The sequence below is a fragment of the Hordeum vulgare genome, chromosome 2H (genome assembly GCF_904849725.1).
Source record: "Hordeum vulgare subsp. vulgare chromosome 2H, MorexV3_pseudomolecules_assembly, whole genome shotgun sequence".
NCBI classification, from domain to species: domain Eukaryota; kingdom Viridiplantae; phylum Streptophyta; class Magnoliopsida; order Poales; family Poaceae; genus Hordeum; species Hordeum vulgare.
The window spans coordinates 639,802,546-639,830,346 of NC_058519.1; the positions used below are offsets into that span (position 1 = coordinate 639,802,546).

A 27,801-nucleotide genomic window follows, 5' to 3' on the forward strand; every position below is an offset into this window, starting at 1 on the left:
AGGTCTGCGGAAGTTCGAGCCCATCCCAGGCTCCTCCTCGGCATCCGTCGTCCCTGGCTTGTTGTCTTGAATACGCGGCAGCGAGGGTGTTCGCCAAGGTCGTGAAGGAAAATCCAGAGGGTAGCCATCACTATGTATCCTCCTACGGTGCACTAGTAGAAAATGGGTCTTTCGGCCGAAGCAGAAAAGACCATTAGTCCCGGTTTGAACTAAAACCGAGACCAATGCGAGGCATTGGTCCCGGTTCGAGTTGCCAGGGCAATAATCCCGATTTGTTTCATTTCATTAGTCCCGAATCGGGGCAAAAACCGGGAGTAAAGATCCAGCGACTGCCACGTGGCGTGCCGCGGGGCATTAGTCCTGGTTTGTGGCTAGAACCGGGACTAAATGGTAGGCTATTAGTCCCGGTTTGTGGCCAGAACCGGGACTAAATGGTAGGCTATTAGTCCCGGTTTTAGATAAAAACCAGGACTAAAGTGTTGCCTATATATACCCTTGCCCATGCCCACCCTCTCCTCTGTTTTTAGCTGTTGAGGTGTGCATGCCATGCTCTTGCCACCCTTCTAGTTCATGCACATGAGGTGTTCGATGAAATGCCCGAGCCACACTTGTTGGAATTATGCCCTAGAGGCAATAATAAATGTATAGTTATTATTATAATTCATGTATCAAGATAATAGTTTATTATCCATGCTATAATTGTATTGAATGAAGACTCATTTACATGTGTGGATGTATAGACAAAACACCGTCCCTAGCATGCCTCTAGTTGGCTAGCCAGTTGATCAATGATAGTCAGTGTCTTCTGATTATGAACAAGGTGTTGTTGCTTGATAACTGGATCACGTCATTGGGAGAATCACGTGATGGACTAGACCCAAACTAATAGACGTAGCATGTTGATCGTGTCATTTTGTTGCTACTGTTTTCTGCGTGTCAAGTATTTATTCCTATGACCATGAGATCATATAACTCACTGATACCGGAGGAATGCTTTGTGTGTATCAAACGTCGCAACGTAATTGGGTGACTATAAAGATGCTCTACAGGTATCTCCGAAGGTGTTAGTTGAGTTAGTATGGATCAAGACTGGGATTTGTCACTCCGTGTGACGGAGAGGTATCTCGGGGCCCACTCGGTAATACAACATCACACACAAGCCTTGCAAGCAATGTAACTTAGTGTAAGTTGCGGGATCTTGTATTACGGAACAAGTAAAGAGACTTGCCGGTAAAACGAGATTGAAATAGGTATGCGGATACTGACGATCGAATCTCGGGCAAGTAACATACCGAAGGACAAAGGGAATGACATACGGGATTATACGAATCCTTGGCACTGTGGTTCAAACGATAAGATCTTCGTAGAATATGTAGGATCCAATATGGGCATCCAGGTCCCGCTATTGGATATTCACCGAGGAGTCTCTCGGGTCATGTCTACATAGTTCTCGAACCCGCAGGGTCTGCACACTTAAGGTTCGACGTTGTTTTATGCGTATTTGAGTTATATGGTTGGTAACCGAATGTTGTTCGGAGTCCCGGATGAGATCACGGACGTCACGAGGGTTTCCGGAATGGTCCGGAAACGAAGATTGATATATAGGATGACCTCATTTGATTACCGGAAGGTTTTCGGAGTTACCAGGAATGTACCGGGAATGACGAATGGGTTCCGGGAGTTCACCGGGGGGGCAACCCACCCCGGGGAAGCCCATAGGTATTTGGGGAGCCACACCAGCCCTTAGTGGGCTGGTGGGACAGCCCACAAGTGCCCAATGCGCCAAGAGAAGAAAAATCAAGAGGAAAGAAAAAAAAAAGGAAGGAGGTGGGAAGGGAGGGGGACTCCTCCCACCAAACCAAGTCCAACTCGGTTTGGGGGGGGAGTCCTCCCCCCCTTTGGCTCGGCCGACTCCTTGGGGGTCCTTGGACCCCAAGGCAAGGCCCCCCTCCCTCCTCCTATATATATGGAGCAATTAGGGCTGATTTGAGACGACTTTCTCACGGCTGCCCGACCACACACCTCCACGGTTTTTCCTCTAGATCGCGTTTCTACAGAGCTCGGGCGGAGCCCTGCTGAGACAAGGTCATCACCAACCTCCGGAGCACCGTCACGCTGCCGGAGAACTCTTCTACCTCTCCGTCTCTCTTGCTGGATCAAGAAGGCCGAGATCATCGTCGAGCTGTATGTGTGCTGAACGCGGAGGTGCCGTCCGTTCGGTACTAGATCATGGGACTGATCGCGGGATTGTTCGCGGGGCGGATCGAGGGACGTGAGGACGTTCCACTACATCAACCGCGTTCTCTAACGCTTCTGCTGTACGATCTACAAGGGTACGTAGATCACTCATCCCCTCTCGTAGATGGACATCACCATGATAGGTCTTCGTGCGCGTAAGAAAATTTTTGTTTCCCATGCGACGTTCCCCAACAGTGGCATCATGAGCTAGGTTCATGCGTAGATGTCTTCTCGAGTAGAACACAAAAGTTTTTGTGGGCGGTGATGTGCGTTTTGCTGCCCTCCTTAGTCTTTTCTTGATTCCACGGTATTGTTGGATTGAAGCGGCTTGGACCGACATTACTCGTACGCTTACGAGAGACTGGTTTCATCGTTACGAGTAACCCCCTTTGCTCAAAGATGACTCGCAAGTGACGGTTTCTCCAACTTTAGTTGAATCGGATTTGACCGAGGAGGTCCTTGGATGAGGTTAAATAGCAACTCATATATCTCCGTTGTGGTGTTTGCGTAAGTAAGATGCGATCCTACTAGATACCCTTGGTCACCACGTAAAACATGCAACAACAAAATTAGAGGACGTCTAACTTGTTTTTGCAGGGTATGATTGTGATGTGATATGGCCAATGATGTGATGTGATATATTGGATGTATGAGATGATCATGTTGTAATAGAAATATCGACTTGCACGTCGATGGTACGGCAACCGGCAGGAGCCATAGGGTTGTCTTTATACTAACGTTTGTGCTTGCAGATGCGTTTACTATTTTGCTAGGATGTAGTTTTAGTAGTAATAGCATAAGTAGCACGACAACCCCGATGGCAACACGTTGATGGATGATCATGGTGTGGCGCCGGTGACAAGAAGATCGTGTCGGTGCTTTGGTGATGGAGATCAAGAAGCACGTGATGATGGCCATATCATGTCACTTATGAATTGCATGTGATGTTAATCCTTTTATGCACCTTATTTTGCTTAGAACGACGGTAGCATTATGAGGTGATCTCTCACTAAAATTTCAAGACGAAATTGTGTTCTCCCCGACTGTGCACCGTTGCTACAGTTCGTCATTTCGAGACACCACGTGATGATCGGGTGTGATAGACTCAACGTTCACATACAACGGGTGCAAAACAGTTGCGCACGCAGAACACTCGGGTTAAGCTTGACGAGCCTAGCATGTGCAGACATGGCCTCGGAACACATGAGACCGAAAGGTCGATCATGAATCATATAGTTGATATGATTAGCATAGGGATGCTTACCAATGAAACTATACTCAACTCACGTGATGATCGGACTTGGGATAGTGTAAGTGGATCATGAACCACCCAAATGACTAGAGAGATGTATTTTTGAGTGGGAGTTTAGCATATAATTTGATTAAGTTGAACTCTAATTATCTTGAACATAGTCTAAGTCCACTTTGAATATATTTGTGTTGTAGATCATGGCTCACGCGAGTGTCATCCTGAATTTTAATATGTTCCTAGAGAAAGCTAAGTTGAAAGATGATGGAAGCAACTTTGTAGACTGGGCTCGTAATCTTAAGCTGATCTTACAAGCTGGGAAGAAGGATTATGTCCTTAATACTGCGCTAGGAGATGAACCACCCGCTACGGCTGATCAGGATGTTAAGAACGCTTGGTTAGCGCGTAAGGAGGACTACTCAATAGTTCAATGTGCACTCTTGTATGGCTTAGAACCGGGACTTCAACGTCGCTTTGAGCGTCATGGAGCATTTGAGATGTTCCAGGAGTTGAAGTTTATCTTTCAGAAGAACGCCCGGATCGAGAGGTATGAGACCTCCGATAAATTCTATGCTTGCAAGATGGAGGAAAACTCGTCTGTCAGTGAACATGTGCTCAAAATGTCTGGGTACTCAAACCGTCTAGCTGAGCTGGGGATTGAACTCCCGCAAGAGGCTATCACTGACAGAATCCTTCAATCACTGCCGCCAAGCTATAAAGGCTTTGTGTTGAACTACAACATGCAAGGGATGAACAAGTCTCCCGGCGAGTTGTTTGCGATGCTGAAAGTCGCAGAGTCTGAACTCCGTAAAGAGCATCAAGTGTTGATGGTGAGCAAGACCACTAGTTTCAAGAGAAACGGCAAAGGCAAGAAGGGCAATTCGAAGAAGAGCGGCAAGCCTGTTGCCAATCCGCCGAAGAAACCCAAGGCTGGACCTAAGCCTAAAACAGAGTGCTTCTATTGCAAGGGTATGGGTCAGTGGAAGTGCAATTGCCCCAAGTATCTGGCAGATAAGAAGGCGGGCAAAGAAAAATCAGGTATATTTGATATACATGTTATTGATGTGTACTTAACCGGCTCTCGTAGTAGTGCTTGGGTATTCGATACCGGTTCTGTTGCTCACATTTGCAACTCGAAACAGGAACTGCGGAATAGACGGAGGCTGGCGAAAGACGAAGTGACGATGCGCGTAGGAAATGGTTCCAAGGTTGATGCAATCGCCGTCGGCACAGTGTCACTTCAGCTACCATCGGGATTAGTGATGAACTTAAATCATTGTTATTTAGTGCCTGCGTTGAGCATGAACATTATATCTGGATCTTGTTTATTGCGAGACGGTTACTCTTTTAAGTCTGAGAATAATGGTTGTTCTATTTCTATGAGTAACATCTTTTATGGTCATGCACCGAAAGTGAGAGGATTGTTCCTATTGAATCTTGATAGCGATACGCATATACATAACATTGAAACCAAAAGAGTTAGAGTAAACAATGATAGCGCCATATTTTTGTGGCACTGCCGCTTGGGTCATATTGGTATAAAGCGCATGAAGAAACTCCATGTTGATGGACTTTTGGAGTCACTTGACTTTGATTCACTTGACACGTGCGAACCATGCCTCATGGGCAAGATGACTAAGACTCCGTTCTCCGGAACAATGGAGCGTGCAAGTGACTTGTCGGAAATCATACATACTGATGTGTGTGGTCCAATGAGCGTAGAGGCACGCGGCGGATATCGTTATTTTCTCACCTTCACTGACGATTTAAGTAGATATGGTTATGTCTACTTGATGAAGCACAAGTCTGAAACATTTGAAAAGTTCAAGCAGTTTCAGAGTGAAGTGAAAAATCATCGTAACAAGAAGATCAAGTTCCTACGGTCTGATCGTGGGGGTGAATATCTGAGTTTCGAGTTTGGTGCTCACTTAAGACAATGTGGAATTGTTTCGCAGTTAACACCGCCTGGAACACCACAACGTAATGGTGTGTCCGAACGTCGTAATCGTACTTTGTTAGAGATGGTGCGATCTATGATGTCTCTTACTGATTTGCCGTTATCATTTTGGGGTTATGCATTAGAAACAGCTGCATTCACTTTAAATAGGGCACCATCAAAATCCGTTGAGACGACACCATACGAACTGTGGTATGGCAAGAGGCCAAAGTTGTCGTTTCTTAAAGTTTGGGGATGTGATGCTTATGTCAAAAAGCTTCAGCCTGAAAAGCTGGAACCCAAAGCGGAAAAGTGCGTCTTCATAGGTTACCCAAAAGAGACAGTTGGGTACACCTTCTATCTCAAATCCGAGGGCAAAGTGTTTGTTGCTAAAAACGGAGCTTTTCTCGAGAAGGAGTTTCTCTCGAGAGAATTGAGTGGGAGGAAGATAGAACTTGACGAGGTTGTCGAACCTCTCATCCCTCTGGATGGTGGCGCAGGGCAAGGGGAAACCTCTGTCGTTGCGACGCCGGTTGAGGAGGAAGTTAATGATGATGATCATGAAACTCCAGTTCAAGTTTCTGTTGAACCACGCAGGTCGACGAGATCACGCGCTGCTCCAGAGTGGTACGGTAATCCCGTCTTATCAATCATGTTGTTAGACAACAATGAACCTGCAAATTATGAAGAAGCAATGGTGGGCCCAAATTCCAACAAATGGCTAGAAGCCATGAAATCCGAGATAGGATCCATGTATGAGAACAAAGTATGGACTTTGGAGATACTACCTGAGGGCCGCAAGGCTATTGAGAACAAATGGATCTTTAAGAAGAAGACGGACGCTGACGGTAATGTGACCGTTTATAAAGCTCGACTTGTGGCAAAGGGTTTTTCACAAGTTCCAGGTATTGACTACGATGAGACTTTCTCTCCCGTGGCAATGCTTAAGTCCGTCAGAATCATGTTAGCAATAGCTGCATTTTTCGATTATGAAATCTGGCAGATGGATGTCAAAACGGCGTTCCTTAACGGTTTTCTTAAGGAAGAGTTGTATATGATGCAACCCGAAGGTTTTGTCGATCCTAAAAATGCTGACAAGGTGTGCAAACTCCAGCGATCCATTTATGGACTGGTGCAAGCATCTCGGAGTTGGAACAAACGCTTTGATGAGGTGATCAAAGCATTTGGGTTTATACAAGTGGTTGGAGAATCTTGTATTTACAAGAAAGTGAGTGGGAGCTCTGTGACGTTTCTAATATTATATGTGGATGACATATTGCTGATTGGAAACAACGTAGAGCTTTTGGAGAGCATAAAAGGTTACTTGAATAAAAGTTTCTCTATGAAGGACCTAGGAGAAGCTGCTTACATTCTAGGCATTAAGATCTATAGGGATAGATCAAAACGCCTGATAGGACTTTCACAAAGCACATACCTTGATAAAGTTTTGAAGAGGTTCAAAATGGAACAGTCCAAGAAAGGGTTCTTGCCAGTTTTACAAGGTACGAGATTGAGTAAGACTCAGTGCCCAGCAACTGATGAAGATAGAGAGCATATGTGCTCCGTCCCCTATGCTTCAGCCATAGGTTCTATCATGTATGCGATGCTGTGCACTAGACCGGATGTTAGCCTGGCCATAAGTATGGCAGGTAGGTTCCAGAGTAATCCAGGAGTGGATCACTGGACAGCGGTCAAGAATATCCTGAAGTACCTGAAAAGGACTAAGGAGATGTTTCTCGTGTATGGAGGTGACGAAGAGCTCGCCGTAAAAGGTTACGTCGATGCAAGCTTTGACACAGATCCGGACGATTCTAAGTCGCAAACCGGATACGTATTTATTCTTAATGGGGATGCAGTAAGCTGGTGCAGTTCCAAGCAAAGCGTCGTAGCAGATTCTACATGTGAAGCGGAGTACATGGCTGCCTCGGAGGCGGCTAAGGAGGGTGTATGGATGAAGCAGTTCATGACGGATCTTGGAGTGGTGCCAAGTGCACTGGATCCAATAACCTTGTTCTGTGACAACACTGGTGCCATTGCCTTAGCAAAGGAACCAAGGTTTCACAAGAAGACCAGACACATCAAACGACGCTTCAACCTCATCCGCGACTACGTCGAGGAGGAGGACGTAAATATATGCAAAGTGCACACGGATCTGAATGTAGCAGACCCGCTGACTAAACCTCTTCCACGGCCAAAACATGATCGACACCAGAACTGTATGGGTGTTAGCTTTATTACAATGTAATTCACATGGTGATGTGAGGGCTAGATTATTGACTCTAGTGCAAGTGGGAGACTGTTGGAATTATGCCCTAGAGGCAATAATAAATGTATAGTTATTATTATAATTCCTGTATCAAGATAATAGTTTATTATCCATGCTATAATTGTATTCAATGAAGACTCATTTACATGTGTGGATGTATAGACAAAACACCATCCCTAGCATGCCTCTAGTTGGCTAGCCAGTTGATCAATGATAGTCAGTGTCTTCTGATTATGAACAAGGTGTTGTTGCTTGATAACTGGATCACGTCATTGGGAGAATCACGTGATGGACTAGACCCAAACTAATAGACGTAGCATGTTGATCGTGTCATTTTGTTGCTACTGTTTTCTGCGTGTCAAGTATTTATTCCTATGACCATGAGATCATATAACTCACTGATACTGGAGGAATGCTTTGTGTGTATCAAACGTCGCAACGTAATTGGGTGACTATAAAGATGCTCTACAGGTATCTCCGAAGGTGTTAGTTGAGTTAGTATGGATCAAGACAGGGATTTGTCACTCCGTGTGACGGAGAGGTATCTCGGGGCCCACTCGGTAATACAACATCACACACAAGCCTTGCAAGCAATGTAACTTAGTGTAAGTTGCGGGATCTTGTATTACGGAACGAGTAAAGAGACTTGCCGGTAAAACGAGATTGAAATAGGTATGCGGATACTGACGATCGAATCTCGGGCAAGTAACATACCGAAGGACAAAGGGAATGACATACGGGATTATACGAATCCTTGGCACTGAGGTTCAAATGATAAGATATTCGTAGAATATGTAGGATCCAATATGGGCATCCAGGTCCCGCTATTGGATATTGACCGAGGAGTCTCTCGGGTCATGTCTACATAGTTCTTGAACCCGCAGGGTCTGCACACTTAAGGTTCGACGTTGTTTTATGCGTATTTGAGTTATATGGTTGGTTACCGAATGTTGTTCGGAGTCCCGGATGAGATCACGGACGTCACGAGGGTTTCCGGAATGGTCCGGAAATGAAGATTGATATATAGGATGACCTCATTTGATTACCGGAAGGTTTTCGGAGTTACCGGGAATGTACCGGGAATGACGAATGGGTTCCGGGAGTTCACCGGGGGGGGCAACCCACCCCGGGGAAGCCCATAGGTATTTGGGGAGCCACACCAGCCCTTAGTGGGCTGGTGGTACAGCCCACAAGTTCCCAATGCGCCAAGAGAAGAAAAATCGAGAGGAAAGAAAAAAAAAGGAAGGAGGTGGGAAGGGAGGGGGACTCCTCCCACCAAACCAAGTCCAACTCGGTTTGGGGGGGAGTCCTCCCCCCCTTTGGCTCGTCCGACTCCTTGGGGGTCCTTGGACCCCAAGGCAAGGCCCCCCTCCCTCCTCCTATATATATGGAGCAATTAGGGCTGATTTGAGACGACTTTCTCACGGCTGCCCGACCACATACCTCCACGGTTTTTCCTCTAGATCGCGTTTCTGCACAGCTCGGGCGGAGCCCTGCTGAGACAAGATCATCACCAACCTCCGGAGCGCCGTCACGCTGCCGGAGAACTCTTCTACCTCTCCGTCTCTCTTGCTGGATCAAGAAGGCCGAGATCATCGTCGAGCTGTACGTGTGCTGAACGCGGAGGTGCCGTCCGTTCGGTACTAGATCGTGGGACTGATCGCGGGATTGTTCGCGGGGCGGATCGAGGGACGTGAGGACGTTCCACTACATCAACCGCGTTCTCTAACGCTTCTGCTGTACGTTCTACAAGGGTACGTAGATACTCATCCCCTCTCGTAGATGGACATCACCATGATAGGTCTTCGTGCGCGTAAGAAAATTTTTGTTTCCCATGCGACGTTCCCCAACAACACTACTTAAGCTTTCTCCTCTCCAAGCTCCATTTTCCTCAATATTTGTCTAGGTTTGGTCGTGCACCAACTACACAAGTGTTCTAAAAAGTTAGCTACTTCATTCTTTCATCTCTCACTGCTAGTTTAGCTCATTTCAAGTGCTATAGAAGTAGAGTGGTTTCTGGGTTTTAGTGTAGGAGTGTATGTGGGAGTTATTTTGTTTTCGATGCAAAATTTGAGCTCAAATTAACTTCTTAGGGTCTGCACATGTGTAGGGTGCCGTCCCGTGCCCGTCCTCACCGTTGTCGATCGCCCGCGCTGATCTCGTCGCGGGCACCAGCGTGGTGAGACTCTTGTTCTTATCTTCTTTTTAAAAGAAACAAAATCTTACTTGTATGATTTAGATAGATACTTGTATAAATTACTTACTTTCACTATTTTTTGTTATTATATAGTGCGATGGTTTTGGTATCCGTCTCCGTCGGTCCTCGTCCTGTCTATGATTCGGATGTGGTATATATTATCTTTTATAACTATTTGTTTTATTTAGTGTTTGTTACAATTATGATGACCAACGTGACATATATTTTTTAATCTAGGAGGTATGTGAACTGGAAATTCCAACCCACATAGAAATTCTTGTCGAGAAGTTAAATTTGGTTGAAAAAGAAAACAATTACTTGAAGAAAAAATTGAAAATAATTGAGTAGAAGAATATGGAACTGGGGTTGCATGTTGCCGATGTCGTTGATGATCGCAAGATGAAGATGGATGTGATGCAGTTGAAGATGGATGCAATGCGCTTGAAGATGGACGAAATGCGCTTGTAGATTAGGAATATTAGAAAATATGCCATTGATAAAGAGAATTGGTATCATTATGTTGTTGGGTCAATTGTTACCTTAGTTGCGATTTTGATCGCATTTGTTGTTGCATTTAAATGTTTTACATAGTTGTATGTTGTTTTATGAGAGAACTTTATGTATTTATTTTTGCAATAATAACATTTGATCACTACTGTGCTTTGGTTTTAATGTGATGATGAACTTGTATTATTTTGGTCATTTCTCTATTCATGATGTTCTGCAATGGTTTTTTGATATACTTAATTTCATAATACAGATGAACCGTCAATAGATGTACGGTGACTAATGCCCGAGTCACACTTAAGTTCACACAAAATGGTATCCTCGACAGAGGTTAGCAACCTTATCTTTTTCATCTTTAATTGATACAAAAATATTGCATGTGTCAAGGTACGGTGGTCATTTCACTATTCATGTTGATGCCAGATCGATGCACGAAAGTGATAGATGTACGGCGAACGACGCGGTTCCGGAATTATTTGTAACGACTAAGATGCGGCCCTTTACTTATTTGGGGGCGAGGCCTCAAAAGGGGAAAGGGGCGCATCAACGTGTTTCGCAAACGGGATAATCATCACAATACATAATTAAAGATTAACAAGTAGGGTATACACTTGCCATCTGTTAAGAATATATCATATAGCTTACAGACACACATTATTCAGAGTAGCAGCAAGTCCAGCTACGAACTTAAACAGAAAAATAGATGATCTAACACATCCCGTATAATAGCCCACGATCACTACCACGGCCTCAGTCTTTCGGATAGTTCACATACAGACGGCCAGAGTCCTCATCGAACTCCCACTTCAGCTGGTTGTCATCAGGATCTCCTGCATCGGACGTACCTGAACCTGTCGGGGTTTGAAGTAATCTGTGAGCCACGGGGACTCAGCAATCTAATGACCTTGGTACTAAATCTAGTCAAGTTATTAGGTGAGGAAGGTTTAGTGTATGGGTTTGCAGCAACCTAAGCATATATGGTGGCTAACTTACGATGATCAAGCGATCGAGACTAAATTGATCACTAAGTGATACTGAACACCTACTTACGTCAAACATAACCCCACCGTGTTCTCGATCGAAGAGCGATCTCAGAAGGAGACAGTCGCGGTTACGCACACAGTTGGCAGTTTTATTAGAGTTAATTCAGTTGTCTAGAACCGGATGTTAACGAAATATCCACATTTGCCACATAACCGCGGGCACGGCTTTCCGAAAGATTTAACCCTGCAGGGGTGCTCCAACTAGTCCATCACAAACTGCCACGGGCCATAAAGTAATCCTCTATCACGAATCTCGTGATCTCATCAGATTCCTTAGAGGAAAACCTCAACTTTGAGGAGACCCAAAGTTTCACCGAGATTCCTATACGCAAGATATATCGCTAAGGTAAGAAAAATCTGGCAAGACCTCCCGACGTGTCGACGAAACCGATAGGAGCCACGTATCTCCTTCTCAGGACACGGTCTGATGAGCGCAGCGTACAGTGGCCTGATAGAAATCTCCCGAGTTGCCCCGGGTTAGCCCCGCACACGACTCTAGTTTGGACTAACACTCATGAGGAGCACTGGCCCGGGTTGTTGATTAAATCCTCGGGGTAGCTATTCCCTATGCAAAATATTATTAGGTGATTAGCAGATTAAAACCAATGTTGGGTCCTGCCAGACGAGCCTTATCACTACAAGATTTATCAAGGGGGTCCCCATAACAACCCCGAACGTGTTAGGAGCGATCAGTTATGGAATCAAGCACTGGTAACCAAAACTAAGGCGGCAATAACGGAACAAATCACCCGGCAAAAGGCTAGGCTTTCCGTCATTTACCAAGTATATAGGTGCATTAATTAAATAGCAGTTTACACATAATGATATCAAAATACTCATGTTATCACATGAGACAGCTCGCACCTGCAACTAGCAAAGCTACTCATTAGAAGTTGAGCAAGCCTACTTAACCAAACAACATTTTCTAGGAGAGGAAGGTGTCTGGGGTTCATGGCAAAGACAGGTGGCATATATTTCAACTGGTAGGCAGCGAGCATGTATCGAAGGAAACGTGATGCTAAGCATAACAAAGCTAGATACGGTATCAAGGTCACGATCATCTTGCTTGTGTTGTCTTCAACTTGGAACTGCTCTTGATCTTCCTGCACGTACTCTCCAGAATACACGTACTCGCTCTCTGATCCCGATGCTACCCAAGATAAAATAACAACCAATGAACACCAACACAACATAATGCAACAAGCAATATGATGCATGTGTGAAGAAGGAAGCATGCATCACTATTCTAGTCACTTTCATATGCATTAGTTGAATTCATTGAATTCTGGACAAAACCTCATATTAAGTTATCTTGACATGCATGATGATGGCATGATCATGTGCATCATGAGAAAACGATGCAAAAACATATAAAGAACGTAGAGAACGGAGCTACGGATCAACCGGAAACTACGAAACAAGTTATGGGGACCTACGGTTCAAATCGGCCACAAACACACTCCAATGGCACTCCCCTGGTGTTATCAGGTTGCCACATGATCAAGCAACCAAATATAAGTGGGGTGGTGCATGGAAACACACCACACCATCAACAATGCCCACACAAGCTTCAAATCAACAAAAACATGCAATCTGTTTTTAACAGCATCATAGCAGTTTGTCTACAATACTTAAAGTAGCTACAGCCAGCCAAATGAGCCAAACAAGATATAAGGCAAAAGCCATCCAAAATCTCTACAACCCTGAACAAGAAGTTAATACAAAGGAGTCACCCATGAGCATATCTATGGACACAAACTTGGAAAAAATATTACAGATTCTGGGACTTAGTAAAAATCACATATTTTCACCAGCTGCTTATGCTCTGAAGCATTTTGGCAGCCTCCAAAATGATATCTACAGGAAGTGTATAAGCATGAAATTTTACAGGAATCTAGACAAACACAAAATCTCACAAACTTTAGTTTGTTGCATGCGCTGATTCTCAACACAGGAGCTAATGCAACCAAGACACCAGGGGAAGAAAATAACATCAGATTCTCAGACTTAGTGAAAATCACAAGGTTTCACAAATCTGTCAGTTTCAGTCAAGTGTCAACTTTTACAATGCACAATAGGTGCATACAAATTCCAAAGAACAAAACAAATACCCCATGTTGTAGATGGGTTCACCCACTACTACCACATCAAGGATTCATCCTCATATGGTCAAGGCACCACCTAATACACAACATTAAACATGGCATCATGACAGAAAATAATAGTTTTATGAAGTTGCTCTAAAGTGAAATCTGATTTCACCAATGGATTCCTGGGATGATTCTACCACAAAATCATATATAATACATGGGTACTTGCATGAAACATCAAGGCACAAAGCTAGCTTGAAAACTACCACCTAGAATCCAATATGCTATATAGGAACAATATCACATGTGAAGGTTATCTTATGCATCACCTACACATGCACTTGCACTAGGACAAGATCATTCTAACTATTCATAGTCTTACAAACATGAATAATCACAAGTAGGGATGTGTTCATCCTCACACTCGCATGATCACACACATGCACATGAGCACACACATGCACATGAGCACAAACACTCATGCACATGGATATGTGGAATCATACCACTCACTCCTACACCTACACACACACATGATCACACACACACACACAATGCATGTGAGATGCACACATGTATGTGTTTGTGCACACTCCCACAAGTGTGGGTGTGCAAAAACATACACACACATGCACATTAACCCACACCTACACACACATGCATAGATCAACACCTAGCACCAAAGAATATCCACAAGCCCTGGCAGTGTTTCTTTTATAAAGAAAACAAGACAAAACAGCAAAAGGAAAAAGAAGAAAAAAGGGGGGAGATGTTGGGATCGAACCCAGGTCCTCCCTGGTGCAACAACAGGCACATCACCACTAGGCTAGGCATTTGGCTCTTGACAGAGGAGAGGAAGGAAGCAAGGTAAGTCCTCTGCTCTGTACTACTACTAGCGAAAACAGTAAAATAAAAGGGGGCTGCGGGGGATCGAACCCCAGACCTGCCCGGAGCAACAACACACTCAAGCCACTTCACTACTCATTCGGAACTTAACAGAGAGGGGGGAGTTGCTCTTTTGAGCATCCCCCTCTGCTCCTATTGCACACAAGCGGCGGTCGGAACAGGGGAGACTCCCCGGCGACGCTCCGGCGATCTACCACCTATGGCTACTACACCGCGGGACGCAGGAGGTTGGGGGAACCCATTCCCGTGGCTAACCCACGCGGAGGGGCCCTGAGATGGCGGCGCGACGCGGTTGCGCAATTGGCCGGAACAGGACACAACGGCGGCGCGATTCCGGCAACAGGTGAGCCTTTTGGCGCGGGGAAGGATGGGGGCTCACCTAAGGGTGCTCGGAGGAGTTCCTGCTGCCGAGAAGAGGAGGAAGAGGCGAGGTCGACGGCGACATCCTACTCTGCTCCGCCCGAGACGACGACGGCGAGGAGGGGTCGACGGAGGAGAGGATCCTCCTCCTAGCGAGGGGAATGGAACGGGGGGAGTACCCCCATTCTCGTGGACGCCTTGGATGCCGCGGGGAAGGCTGCGGGCGACGAGGAGGACGCGGGATCGACGGCGCACCGCTCTCTGAACCTCACCTCTCTCTCTCTCTCTCTATCTCTCTCTCTGACTTACCTGACGAGGAAGAATATGGAGGGAGAAGAAAAGGGGGGGCTGGTGGTGGAGGCGGAACCCTAGGAGGAGGGCACGCACACCGAGGGGTTTATATAGGTGGCCTCGACGTCCGTGAGGGCACGGCGTCGGGTGCTCTCTCTCACTGGCGACGCTCCTCTCTGACGGAAAGGAGGGGGGAAAGGGACGGCGTTAGAGGAGGAAGAACGAAAGGCGAGCGGGCTTGCGCGGCGACAGAAGAGATGCGGCCCAGGAAAGAAGGAGGGAGCCAGCCCACCTGGGCCTCACTGAATAAAACGAAAGGCTTTCCTATTTTTAAAATAAACAACACCAAACAAAAAGGCCATAGCTGCACAGGGGTTTGAAGGAAAAAATAAAAATACTTAGGGCATAAGGGAATTATGCCCTATTTAACAAAAATAAAAACCAGATTTTTGGAGTAATTAAATTATATTCAAAACAGAATTAATATGATGTTTTGTTGATAAAAACCCTATATGACTTAAGTTTTAAAACCCCAAGACAACACCCCTTCACACACAAGATAAAACAACAAATGATCAACATTTTTAAAACAGGTTTAAACAAAGTGAAATCATGAGTTCAAATATTATGGAGAAGGGATTTTGAAACCTTGTTTGAAAGCAACATAGTTTGAACTCATCAACACAACCACACTAGCACTCTTAATGGATCAAGCAACAACAACATCACAATGGAATGCCATGATGCAAGATGGAGACACAATACAAAGCCACATGAAATGATAACTCTTATAGCATTGAAAACATGGTTCCAAAATAGGGCAAGGGTTACATCTGGGGCATTAAATTATTGCAGGCCTGCATAAATTTATCAATGTGGCTGAGGCAAACAAAGTAGATAATTTTATGCCTTGTCCATGTGTTGGTTGTTGAAACGTGAAGGAGTACTCTAGCTTGAAAACCATTCATGTCCACTTGCTTTAGAGAGGTTTCATGCCCACATATTATTGTTGGACCATGCACGGAGAAATAGGGGTTAGGATGGAAGACAATAAAGAAAAATATGATGATGACAACTATCCTATGTTCACTAAAGAATACGGTGATACTACAATGGAAGACAATGAAGAAGAAGGAGGTGAAGAACAACCGGCATCAGATGAGCCCGCTGATGGTCTTGGTCGGGTCATTTTTTATGCAAAGAGAGAATGCGATACAGAAAAGGAGAAACTGAAGTTGGAGGCCATGCTAAAGGATATATCATAAAAAGTTGTTGTATCCAAATTGCGAAGATGGCAGCACAAAGCTCGGTACCACACTGGAACTGTTGAAATGGAAGGCAGAAACTGGTTTATCTGACAAGGGATTTGAGAAGTTACTGAAAATATTAAAGACGAAGTTTCCAAAGGATAACGAATTGCCCGAGACTACGTACGAAGCAAAGAAGGCTATCTGCCATCTTGGATTAGATGTGCAAAATTCATATATACCTTGTTTGGCGTTGGCCGCCTTCTTATCGGCCAAATGCTTCGGGCAGTTGCGCTTCGAGTGACCAGTCCCCTTGCAATAATAGCACTCAGTTTCCAGCTTAGGCCCTGCCTTGGGTTTCTTCGTCGGAGGGGCAACAGTTTTGCCACTCTTTTTGGAGTTACCCTTCTTTCCTTTGCCGTTCTTCTTGAAACTAGTGATCTTATTGACCATCAACACTTGATGTTCTTTTCGGATTTCTGACTCGGCGACTTTCAGCATGGCAAATAACTCGCCGGGTGACTTATTCATCCCTTGCATGTTATAGTTCAACACAAAGCTCTTGTAGCTAGGTGGCAGTGATTGAAGAATTATGTCAGTGATAGCTTCTTGCGGGAGATCGATCCCCAGCTCAGCTAGACGTTTTGAGTACCCAGACATTTTGAGCACATGTTCACTGACAGACGAATTCTCCTCCATTTTGCAAGCATAGAATTTATCACACGTCTCATACCTCTCGATCCGGGCATTCTTCTCAAAGATAAACTTCAACTCCTGGAACATCTCATATGCTCCATGACGTTCAAAACATCGTTGAGTCCCGGTTCTAAGCCATACAAAACTGCACATTGAACTAGTGAATAGTCATCCTTACGAGCTTGCTAAGCGTTCAAAACATCTTGTTCAGCCGTAGCAGGTGGTTCATCTCCTAGCGCTGCATCAAGGACATAATTCTTTTGCCCAGCTTGAAGGATAAGCCTTAGATTTCAAGCCCAGTCCACAAAGTTGCTACCATCATCTTTCATCTTAGCTTTCTGTAGGAACGTATTGAAATTCAGGGTTGCTACTGCGCGAGCCAATGATCTACAACATAAAATTTTGCAAAGATTACTTAGACTATGTTCAAGACAATTGAGTTTAGCTAATCATATTACTTATAAACTCCCACTCAAATAGGCATCCCTCTAGTTATTTGAGTGTTGCATGATCCAAATTCACTAACTCAAGTCTGATCATCACGTGAGTTGAGTATAGTTTCACTGGTGAACATCTCCATGTTGATCATATCTACTATATGACTCATGCTCGACCTTTCGGTCTCTTGTGTTCCGAGGCCATGTCTGTACATGCTAGGCTTGTCAAGTTTAACCCGAGTGTTCCACATGTGCAACAGTTTTGCACCCGTTGTATGTGAACGTTGAGTCTATCACACCCGATCATCACGTGGTGTCTCGAAACGACGAACTGTCACAACGGTGCACAGTCAGGGAGAACACAATTTTATCTTGAAATTTTAGTGAGGGATCACGTTCTAAGAAAAATAAGGTGCCTAAAAGTATTAAAATCACATGCAAATCATAAGTGACATGATATGACCATGATCTTGTGCTTCTTGATCTCCATCACCAAAGCACCAGCATGATCTTCATCGTCACCGGCGCCACACCATGATCTCCATCATTGTGCCACAATCGAGGTTTTCGTGCTATCTATGCTATCACTACTAAAGCTACTACCTAGCAATATAGTAAACGCATCTACAAGCACAAACGTTAGTTTAAAGACAACCCTATGGCTCCTGTTGGTTGCCGTAGCATCGACGTGCAAGTCAATATTTAACTATTACAACATGATCATCTCATACATTCAATATATCACATCATGTCTTTAGCCATATCACATCACATGCATACCCTGCAAAAACAAGTTAGACGTCATCTAATTTGTTGTTGCATGTTTTGCGTGGCTGCTATGGGTATCTAGTATGATCGCATCTTACTTATGCAAAGCCACGACGGTGATATGCAAATTGTTATTTAACCTTCTCCAAGGACCGCCTCGGTCAAATCCGATTCAACTAAAGTTGAAGAAACAGACACACGACAGTCATCTTTTTGCAACAAGTTGCATGTTAGTCGATGAAACCGGTCTTTGTAAGTGTACGAGTAAGGTTGGTCCGGGCCGCTTCAATCCAACAATACCGCTGAATCGAGAAAAGACTAAGGAGGGCAGCAAATCGAACATCAACGCCCACAAAAACTTTTGTGTTTTACTCGAGATTTCATCTACGCATCAACCTAGCTCATGATGCCGCTGTTGGGGAACGTTGCATGGGAAACAAAAAATTTCCTACACACACGAAGACCTATCATGGTGATGATCATCTACGAGAGGGAGATGCGATCTACATACCCTTGTAGATCGCTAAGCGGGAATCATTAAGAAACACAGTTGATGTAGTGGAACGTCTTCGCGATCCAAATCGCCGCCGTCCCACGATACATCCCGATCTAGCACCGAACGGACGGCACCTCCACGTTCAGCACACGTACAGCTCGATGACGACCTCCGCCTTCTTGATCCATCAAGAGAGACGGGGAAGTAGATGAGTTCTCCGGCAGCGTGACAACATGCCGGTGATGGTGGTCATCTATTCGTGCAGGGCTTCGCCTAAGCACCGCAGAAATCCGATCTAGAGGAGGAACTACAAACTAGAGGAGAGGGTTGCACGTGGCTGAAATTATCTCTCAAAAACCCTAAAACCTCTAGTATATATAGGAGCAAGGAGGGGCTAGCCTTGAGCACCAAGGGGAACTCCCTTGGGCTCGGTCGAAGCTAGAGAGGAGGAGTCCTCCTCCAATCCTACTTGGAGTAGGACTCCTCCCCAAGTTGTCCACCTCTTTTGCTTTTTTTCAACTTTTACCTCATCGGCTTTCTTTGGTTGACTAGTCAGCCCACTAAGAGCTATTGCGCCACCATCAAGTCCATGTGGCCCTCTTGGGGAGTGATGGGCCCACCTGGTGGGCCCCCGGTACCCATTCGTCACACCCGATACACTGTCGGCAATGCCCAAAATTCTTCCGGAATCCAAATACCAACTTCCTATATATCAATCTTCGTTTCCGAACCATTCCGGAACTCCTCGTGACATTCGGGGTCTAATCCGGGACTACGAACAAAACTTCGGTCACCAACACCTATAACTCAATTATATCAAAACGTCACCGAACCTTAAGTGTGCAGACCCTGCGGGTTCGAGAACTATGCAGACATGACCTGAGACACTCTCCGGTCAATATCCAACAGCGGGACCTGGAGGTTCATATTGGATCCTACATATTCTACGAAGATCTTATCAGTTGAACCTCTATGTCAAGGATTCATATAATCCCGTATACCATTCCCTTTGTCCTTCAGTATGTTACTTGCCCGAGATTCGATCGTCGGTATCTCCATACCTATGTCAATCTCGTTACCGGCAAGTCTCTTTACTCGTTCCGTAATACAAGATCCCGTGACTAACTCTTTAGTCACATTGCTTGCAAGGCTTATATGTGATGTTGTATTACCGAGTGGGCTCTATCTGTCACACGGAGTGACAAATCCCAGTCTTGATCCATGCTAACTCAACGAACACCTTCGGAGATGTGTGTAAAGTAACTTTATAGTCACCCAGTAATGTTGCGACGTTTGATACACACAAGACATTCCTCCGATGTCAGTGAGTTACATGATCTCATGGTCATAGGAATGTATAGTTGACATGCAGAAAAACAATAGCAATAAAATGACACGATCATATCCTACGTTCATAGTTTGAGTCTACTCCATCACATCATTCTCCTAATGACGTGATCCCGTTATCGAACGACAACATTTGTCTATGGCTAGTTGTTAAAGATAAAGATAAAAGATGATCCATTGTAAATATATTTTTTCATCATTTCTAAATTACATGTAAACCTTAAGATACAAATATTTTATCAATCATTATACATTTCCTTTAAAATGTTGTCGTCAGCATGAGCGGCTCCGGCAGCATGAAGATTGATCCGACTCAACTCATCGTACGCCTGCTCTATGCCTGACCAGACAGCAGCAATCCTGCTCTATGCCTTTCTAAGATAGTACCACCTCGCCCAGCGAGACCGGAGGAGTCCTTAGAGGATGTTATAAAACGAGGGCCATGCTTAGCCATTGCTAATAATAGAGTCAAGTAGGGTGCAGCGTCTATCAAAGATGCGTTTGTCACCTGTTTGTCATTAAATTTCTTAGTTCCTTTGCCTTTCCTTTTGAAAGGTCAAAAGGTACTCAGAAGTTTAATGAGAACATGTGAGTAACATACTTTGAGTCTGGTATAAGACCCCAACTTAGTTTAATTAAATATAAATTAGTGACTAAACTAATGTTCTTCACATTTTTGGAAGTGACTAAACTAACAATATTAAGATTTTTATAAAATAGCTGTTATTTTTGGAGTTGCGACGATTAATTTGAGTACTATTAGTAAGCTGAAAAATCATGAACGCCGACCAGCCCTAGGATGACACCACCTGTGTAAGTATGAAACGTGTTATCGTGGGCAGACGCCCAACCATAGCAACTTGTCATCAACTAACATCCAACATAAAAGTTAAATGACAAATTGGTAAATATAGCATGCAAAACAAGTTATGCTAATTTTTCATTATAGGTCCATATGCATCGGATGCCGTCCATCTCAACAACATCAACTAAAACATAACACACAAACATAGAAAATAAGTGGCCACCTGCTAATTTTTGGTTACCAAGCCAAACAGCGTGTGCTCCTGTAACCGTCTGAAACGCTCGATCCCATTTCCCGGCAGCAACTGGCTGAGGAGTACTCGTTGTGGGGTCATAATGCATCGATCGTACAACAAGAGCCCTCTCCTAGTTTGACAATAGAAAGTTTTACCACACGTGACGTGGTATTATACAAACGAACAGACAGAAAGACATTCCCTACTAGTTTCTCCAGACACAAAGTTCAGTCAGGCATCTCCTAGTTGCCCGAGAGAAGAACTAGGACAGTTCCTACATCTTCTGTCAGTCCAGTAGTGCTGCACTAACAAATGATACAGGCAACTCTTCTCCTTCTTCTTCAACCAACACACACCAAGTGAAGCAAATTAAACACCCATATTCAGGCGAAACAGAACAGAATATCTGAATTAGCAAACCAGACAGCTTCAGGAAAACTAAAAATGAAATGAATGCATCCATATGTAGCCATGTTTAACTGTTTGTTTAATTCATACTAGAAAGAAAAAAGAAAGAAAGAAGAGCAATATATTTCTTAGGCCCTGTTTGGATTCTCTCCGCTCCACAACTGCAGCTCACGGAGCGGAGAGAGCGGCAGCACAATTTCAGGGAGCTGCTCAAACCGAGCCCCTCGCGCCAAGCGGAGTTATGAGATTGGAGAAGTTCCTAACAGGCTTTTAGTCCACCGCCAAAACCCGACCTTTTTGGCGGCACTTACTGGCAAATCATTGTTACCAACAAAGAGCTTCAGCACCCTTGCTGTACGACACTTATTATGTAAGCAAATCATCGTTACCAACGAAGAGCTTCAGCACCCTTGTTGTACGACACTTATTATGTAAGCAAATCATCAGGCAAACAACGTGAGCCCTTCTTCTGTTTTCCTACCTTCCTAGTACATACTCTTTTACAAGGATAAACAAATAAACAATGGAATTAAAGATGCATTGCGCTACTCTACATGTAAAATTTATTATATATAACTTGTATGAAACTGAACCCCCAACATCCAACAACACATGTCTTCCTTTTCTTTTCTTTCACAAACAAATACTCTACTTACTTGGATATCATCATTGTTTATGCAAAGAAAAAGAATCATTTTTAAAAAGGGCAGGGAGATTATTTTACTACTTTTGCTGCTATGATGCAACGAGCAGGTGCCAGGCTAGCACACCAAGCGCAGACGGGCAATGCAAACTCCTCTCCTGCATCGCCAATTATTATCAAAGTGGAAAGGATATGTGTAGCAGCTAGGGAGGAGAAGGGGCTGTACATACATACTTTGGCCCTGTTCGGAATCTCTCCACTCCGCTCCAATATTTCTGACTCCGCAGAGCTCAGTTTTAGCCGCTCTGTGAAAATAAGCTGCAGCCAGGTCCGCTCCAGGAGCGTAGAGGAACCGAACAGGGCCTTTGTGAGGACCTGACCTGCTGCATTTTTTGCCATCCAATTGGACTTCATGATGATTGATGATATCAGTTAGTACAGCAGGATAATAAGTAACAAGAAATGCAAGCACAATCTCTTAGTTACTGATGAATCCGTCTGATTAAGATAAACAAAATTTGCTCTTACTGAGTTGTTCATTACATTTCCATAAATCATTCCACTAAATAAAGGGCACTAGGATGAGCGATTAATTCTGTTGCCCTCCAATCCTATTCGAGTACATCAACACATAGTAGATGTGAATTATCATGCCCAATTATTACAAGACTATACTATACCAATGTTAGCCAAATGTAACTGAGGCAAATAATGGTACCAAAAATTACTACAGCCAAACCCATTTAATCGCCTAGCTCCGGCTGTTCTTGATCGACTAACAGCATTTGCATCCATGCAGCACCTTGTTCCAAACAAAGACTGACAGAATTGTTTCACAAAGCCCTGCAAGCAGCACACCATGAATATCATCATTTGGGGCTACAAACAAATTAAAACAGAAGCACAACGACAAAAATAAGGGGGGCTGGCATCGTGGAATGAAATGGAATGAGCACTGTCTAACAGGACTACATGCAGTACCTGCTCCTCAACTTCGGCCATGTATGATTTGGAGGACAAGGTTGCCAAATTTTAGAATCGCTCAGCGTACTTGACAGCCACTTCATCTGATGCCTGAGTACCAAAGTCCTCTTGAGGTGACTGGGTGCTAAATTTTATTCCACCCGATCCAAACTGATCATGTTGGTTTCCAATGTGGCCATTGTTTGGCAGGCTCTGAGCAATGCCAGAACCTGGCTGAGTTTCAACCTTTTGTCCGCCCTGAGGAAGAGATCCAAACTGATCATGCTGATTTTTTATATGGCCATGGCTTGGTAGACTCCGATTACTGCCAACGCCAGATTGTGGTGCTTCAGGAAGACTAAAAGGAGGACGTGATGGCTGAGGTGCACCATACCCAGGCTGCCGTGCTTGATAAGAGCCATACCCTGTCTGTTCCGCTTGGTGAGCGCCATACCTTGGCTGTTGCGCTTGGTAGCTATACGCAGGCTGTTGCGCTTGATGAGATCCATACCCTGGCTGCTGTGCTTGGTGAGATCCATACCCTGGCTGCTGCGCTTGGTGAGAGACATACCCTGGCTGCTGCCCTTGGTGAGAGACATACCCTTGCTGCTGCACTTGCTGAGAGCCATACCCTGGTTGCTGCGCTTGCTGAGAGCCATATCTGGGCTGCTGCGCTTGCTGAGAGCCATATCCCGGTTGTTGCACTTGCTGAGAGCCATATCCTAGCTGTTGCACTTGCTGAGAGCCATACCTGGGCTGCTGCGCTTGGTGAGAGCCATACCCTGGCTGCTGCGCTTGGTGAGAGCCATACCCTGGCTGCTGCGCTTGGTGAGAGCCATATCCGGGCTGCAGTGTTTGGTGAGAGCCATACCCTGGCTGCTGCGCTTGCTGAGAGCCATACCCGGGCTGCTGCCCTTGCTGAGAGCCATAGCCTGTCTGCCATGGACGAGGTGTGCCAAACCCAGCATGTTGAGTCTGATGAGCGACATGTGTTGATTGTTGCGGTTGAGGAGTACCAAATCCAGACTGCACCGGTGAATCCGAGCTAAATTTAGGTTGTTGCACTTGAGAAGCACCAGCTGCTTGCTGCCAAGGGCGAGAGGTACCAAACTCCGGCGATTGACCTTGAGGCTGGGACGTCCCAGGTGGTGTTCCATGAGGGGAAGGAAGCCCATATTCTGATGTATTAGGAGCACCAACTTCTGTTTTCTGAACTTGCTGGTTTCCAAACACAGTCTGACGGGGTTCGGAAGACATCCCCTCAGGTCGCAGGATTTGAGGTACAGCATTGCCATGATGAAATGGTTGAGGAGAACCATAGCCCGGCTTGCCTTGGTTAGGTGCGTAGCTACCCGGCGTCTGATTAGATGCAAATCCAGGTACACTCCGAGGGCGATACTCTGGCCTTGGCGGAGGAGGTGGTGGCACTGGCTTTTCTTCAAAAGCTTGCTCGATCTCTTCCTGGCGATCAGCAGTCCTGAAAATCTCAACAATACACTCACGGAACTCAGGAGGAGCGGCAACACCTCCTCTGGCCATGTCCCTCACCAGGTCTCGCGCTCTATCCAATTCCCCTTCCTTACAGGACGCCTTAACCAGGATCTCAAAGGTGCCCGTGGATGGCTTAATCTCCTTGTCAGACATCCTTCCATACACCTTCAAGGCATCATCAATCCGGCCAGCTTCTGTAAGCCCTTGAAACATCCGATTGAAGAAAGCGATGTTGAACTTTGGCCCATGCTCCCTCCCGTCCGCCATTTTGTGGAAATACTGCATGGTGTCATCCACACGGCCATCCTTGAAGCACGAGTCGACGAGGTAAGTGTAGGTGTAAACGTCTGGAAGCACTGACTTGCTCTCCATCTCCTGGAAGAGCTGCTCCGCCTCTGCTAGCATCCCGTTCTCGCAGAGCTTCCCGATGATGTTGTTGAAGCAGGCGACGTCCATCTGCACATTCTTCGTCGGCTGCCTGTGGAACACCTCGATGGCGTCCTGGAACCTGCCCTCCTTGAAGCACTGGTTGACCATGACAGTGTAGGACTCGCTGTTGACGCCAATGAAGCTCGGCGGGCTATGGTTGTCGATCATGGTCTCCCACAGGTCGTGCGCCTCCTTGTGCTTGTCGTGGCTGAAGAGTGTCTGGAGCAGCACGTTGCAGGTGGCCGGCGTCATCTTGAACTTCCTGTCCAGAAGGGAGCTGTAGCTGTCCATGGCCTCCTTGTCCATGCCTTTCTTCCAGTAGCCCTCCATGAAGCTGGTGTGCACGACGCCGTCGTAGACGGTGGCCTTCTCCCGGAGCTCATCGAAGAGCTCGAAGGCCTTGTCCCAGTCGTCCAGGGCGACGTAGCCGTCGATGAGGTTCTTGTAGACGATGGAGTCGGCGCCCTGGCCGCGGTTGAGCATGTCACGGAGGAGGTCGAGGGCGTCCTGGACGCGGCCGGCGGCGACGAGGCCCTTGGTGAGGTGGCGGTAGGAGACCGAGGAGGGGGAGAAGGAGGTGACGCCGTCGAGCATCTCCTGGTATGCCTGGAGCGCGTCGTCGACGCGGGCGGCGTCGCAGTGGGCGAGGATAAGGGTGTTGTAGGAGACGACGTTGGGGACGATGTTGGAGCGGCGGAAGAAGAAGGCGAAGAGGGCGACGGCGTCGTCGGGCCGGCCGGCGCGGACCATGGAGGCGGCGACCGCGTTGCAGGTGAAGACGGTGGGGCGGACGCGCGAGGAGACGGCCGCGCGGGAGGCGGCGGCGGCCCCGTCGAGGTCGCCGGACCGGATGAGGGCCTGGACGCGGTTGTGGAGGCTGAGGCGCGGGCCGACCAGGGAGGAGGTGGTGTCGGGGAGGCGGGGCGCGTTGGGGTCGCGCGGGGGCGGCGGGGTGGAGGGGTCGCGGCGGAGGGCGTGCAGCGGCGGCTCGATGCGGAGGCGGCGCTTGCGGCGGCGGCGCTCGGCCGCGGCCTCCTCCGCGGAGGAGAAGGCGAAGTGGCGGGCGAGAGGGAACAGAGGGGCGGGCTGGGGGTGCGGGGCGAGGTGGGATTGGGAGATGGAGATGGAGAAGCGGCGGAGGAGGAGCAGACGGCGGTAGGGCGCCGCCATGGTCACTTCCGGCGGCGGCTCGGGGAGGGGAGGGGAGAGGGGAGGGGAGGGGCGGGGTAGGATTTGTGTGTCAACACTCAACAGTCGACAGTACCACATGGGCTCAGTTTAGCTTGGTCGGATTTGGGCTCTCTCTCCCCCCTTGGGCTTCTGTTTCACTCTCAACGCGAATGCTCCAAACCCAACCTTTTTTTTTCTCCTGGCCCTTTCTCTTTTTTCTGTTTTCATTTCTTCACCATTTATTATTTATTACCGCTAAAAAAACATTTACTATTTTTTTGGGACATTAAAACTGATCCTAAAGCGATCCTTCTTAGCGATTTGTATTTTTGACCGTCCGTTTTTTTGATATGTGTGTTTCTCGTCGTTAGATTTGCTGTCCTAAGGGGTTGCTGCTCCAGGAGAAAAAACGGAGCCCTCTCTTTACATGGGCCTTTTGCCCGACCCACAAAGCTTGAGAAAGAACGCCCGATCGATTGTTGTCCAGCCGGAAAAGTGCCTCACAAACCCTAGCAGATGAGGCGTCCAGATGTACCAGATGGAATGGCCATGGTGCATGGTGTGGCGACGGCACCACCTCACCTTTGATCCTCGTGCGCAAAAGCACCTACCACGATCCACCAGATCGCTCGGTGCGATGCCGCCTCTCCTTCGACCCCGACCTTGTGTGGCCACGCCTACGACTCATCAGCTTGCCGCCATGTGGTGTCGCCTCTCCTTCAATCTTTGATGTCGCACGCGCCTACTGCAACTTGTTGATACATTCATTCTGGTCACTCGTTTTCACCCACATACACACCGTCTTGAATAGCGATTGGTACTTCATTCGGTGTAACGTAGACCACATACACAAAGACAATGCGTACAACGATAAATAACATGCTCAGAAAAAGAGATGGTGTCATTGAAAACACAATTATTTTCACAAAGCCAAAGCGATCATAATAATGCAAATGCTCCCACACGAATTAGCGTACTAAACGTATTTGGTATTCCGTCAAGGCAGTAAGCATAGATATTGGCAACACTTCGACGGATATAGATTGGACGCTATTTAAATTTCGGACCATGTCGAATACGCAAGCTTGCATTAAAGGAATAGGTGTTTGATTGTCTCGTCACAAGTATAAAATCTACACTTCTTGCTTCCTTTCCAGTTGCGCCGAACGAGATTGTCTTTAGTTAGCACAATCCCTCTTCGAAGATATCGCATGAAAATCTCAACTTCTAGTGACATCCTCGATCTTCATAGTAGTTTATTATCATCCACTAGAATCTCTAGGTGCGAGAATTCACTATACATAGAGTCCATTGTGAATGAGCCACATGTAGTTAGACTCTAGTAAAACACATTCCACCATTGTGTCAAGTTAATCAACTCTATTTCGACAACAAATAATTTAGGAGAGAGGAAGTACAAATTACCTTTTTAAAAGGGTAATAAATAACTGCATGATGAAGGTGCGCGTCACCATCTAGTACAGCGGGGCCGGGTGGAAAACAATGATCCAAGTAGTTGAATCGTGTCGGAGTGTGGCCATTTTGAACCCATGAGCATAGGAGTCCGCTTTCTAAAAATGCAT

The 27,801-nt window shown here is 46.1% G+C and overlaps 1 protein-coding gene across 1 annotated transcript; it reads right to left on the reverse strand.

Annotated features, from left to right (window-relative positions):
• Positions 1-22,647: 22,647 nt before the first annotated feature.
• LOC123428213 (pentatricopeptide repeat-containing protein At1g10270-like) lies at positions 22,648-26,242 on the reverse strand. Its single transcript, XM_045112397.1, has 2 exons — positions 23,147-26,242; positions 22,648-23,008 (listed from the first exon to the last, which is right to left on the reverse strand). Exon 1 carries the CDS (start codon positions 26,216-26,218, stop codon positions 23,198-23,200), a length of 3,021 nt encoding a protein of 1,006 aa, XP_044968332.1. The 5' UTR covers positions 26,219-26,242; the 3' UTR covers positions 22,648-23,008; positions 23,147-23,197.
• Positions 26,243-27,801: the final 1,559 nt, after the last annotated feature.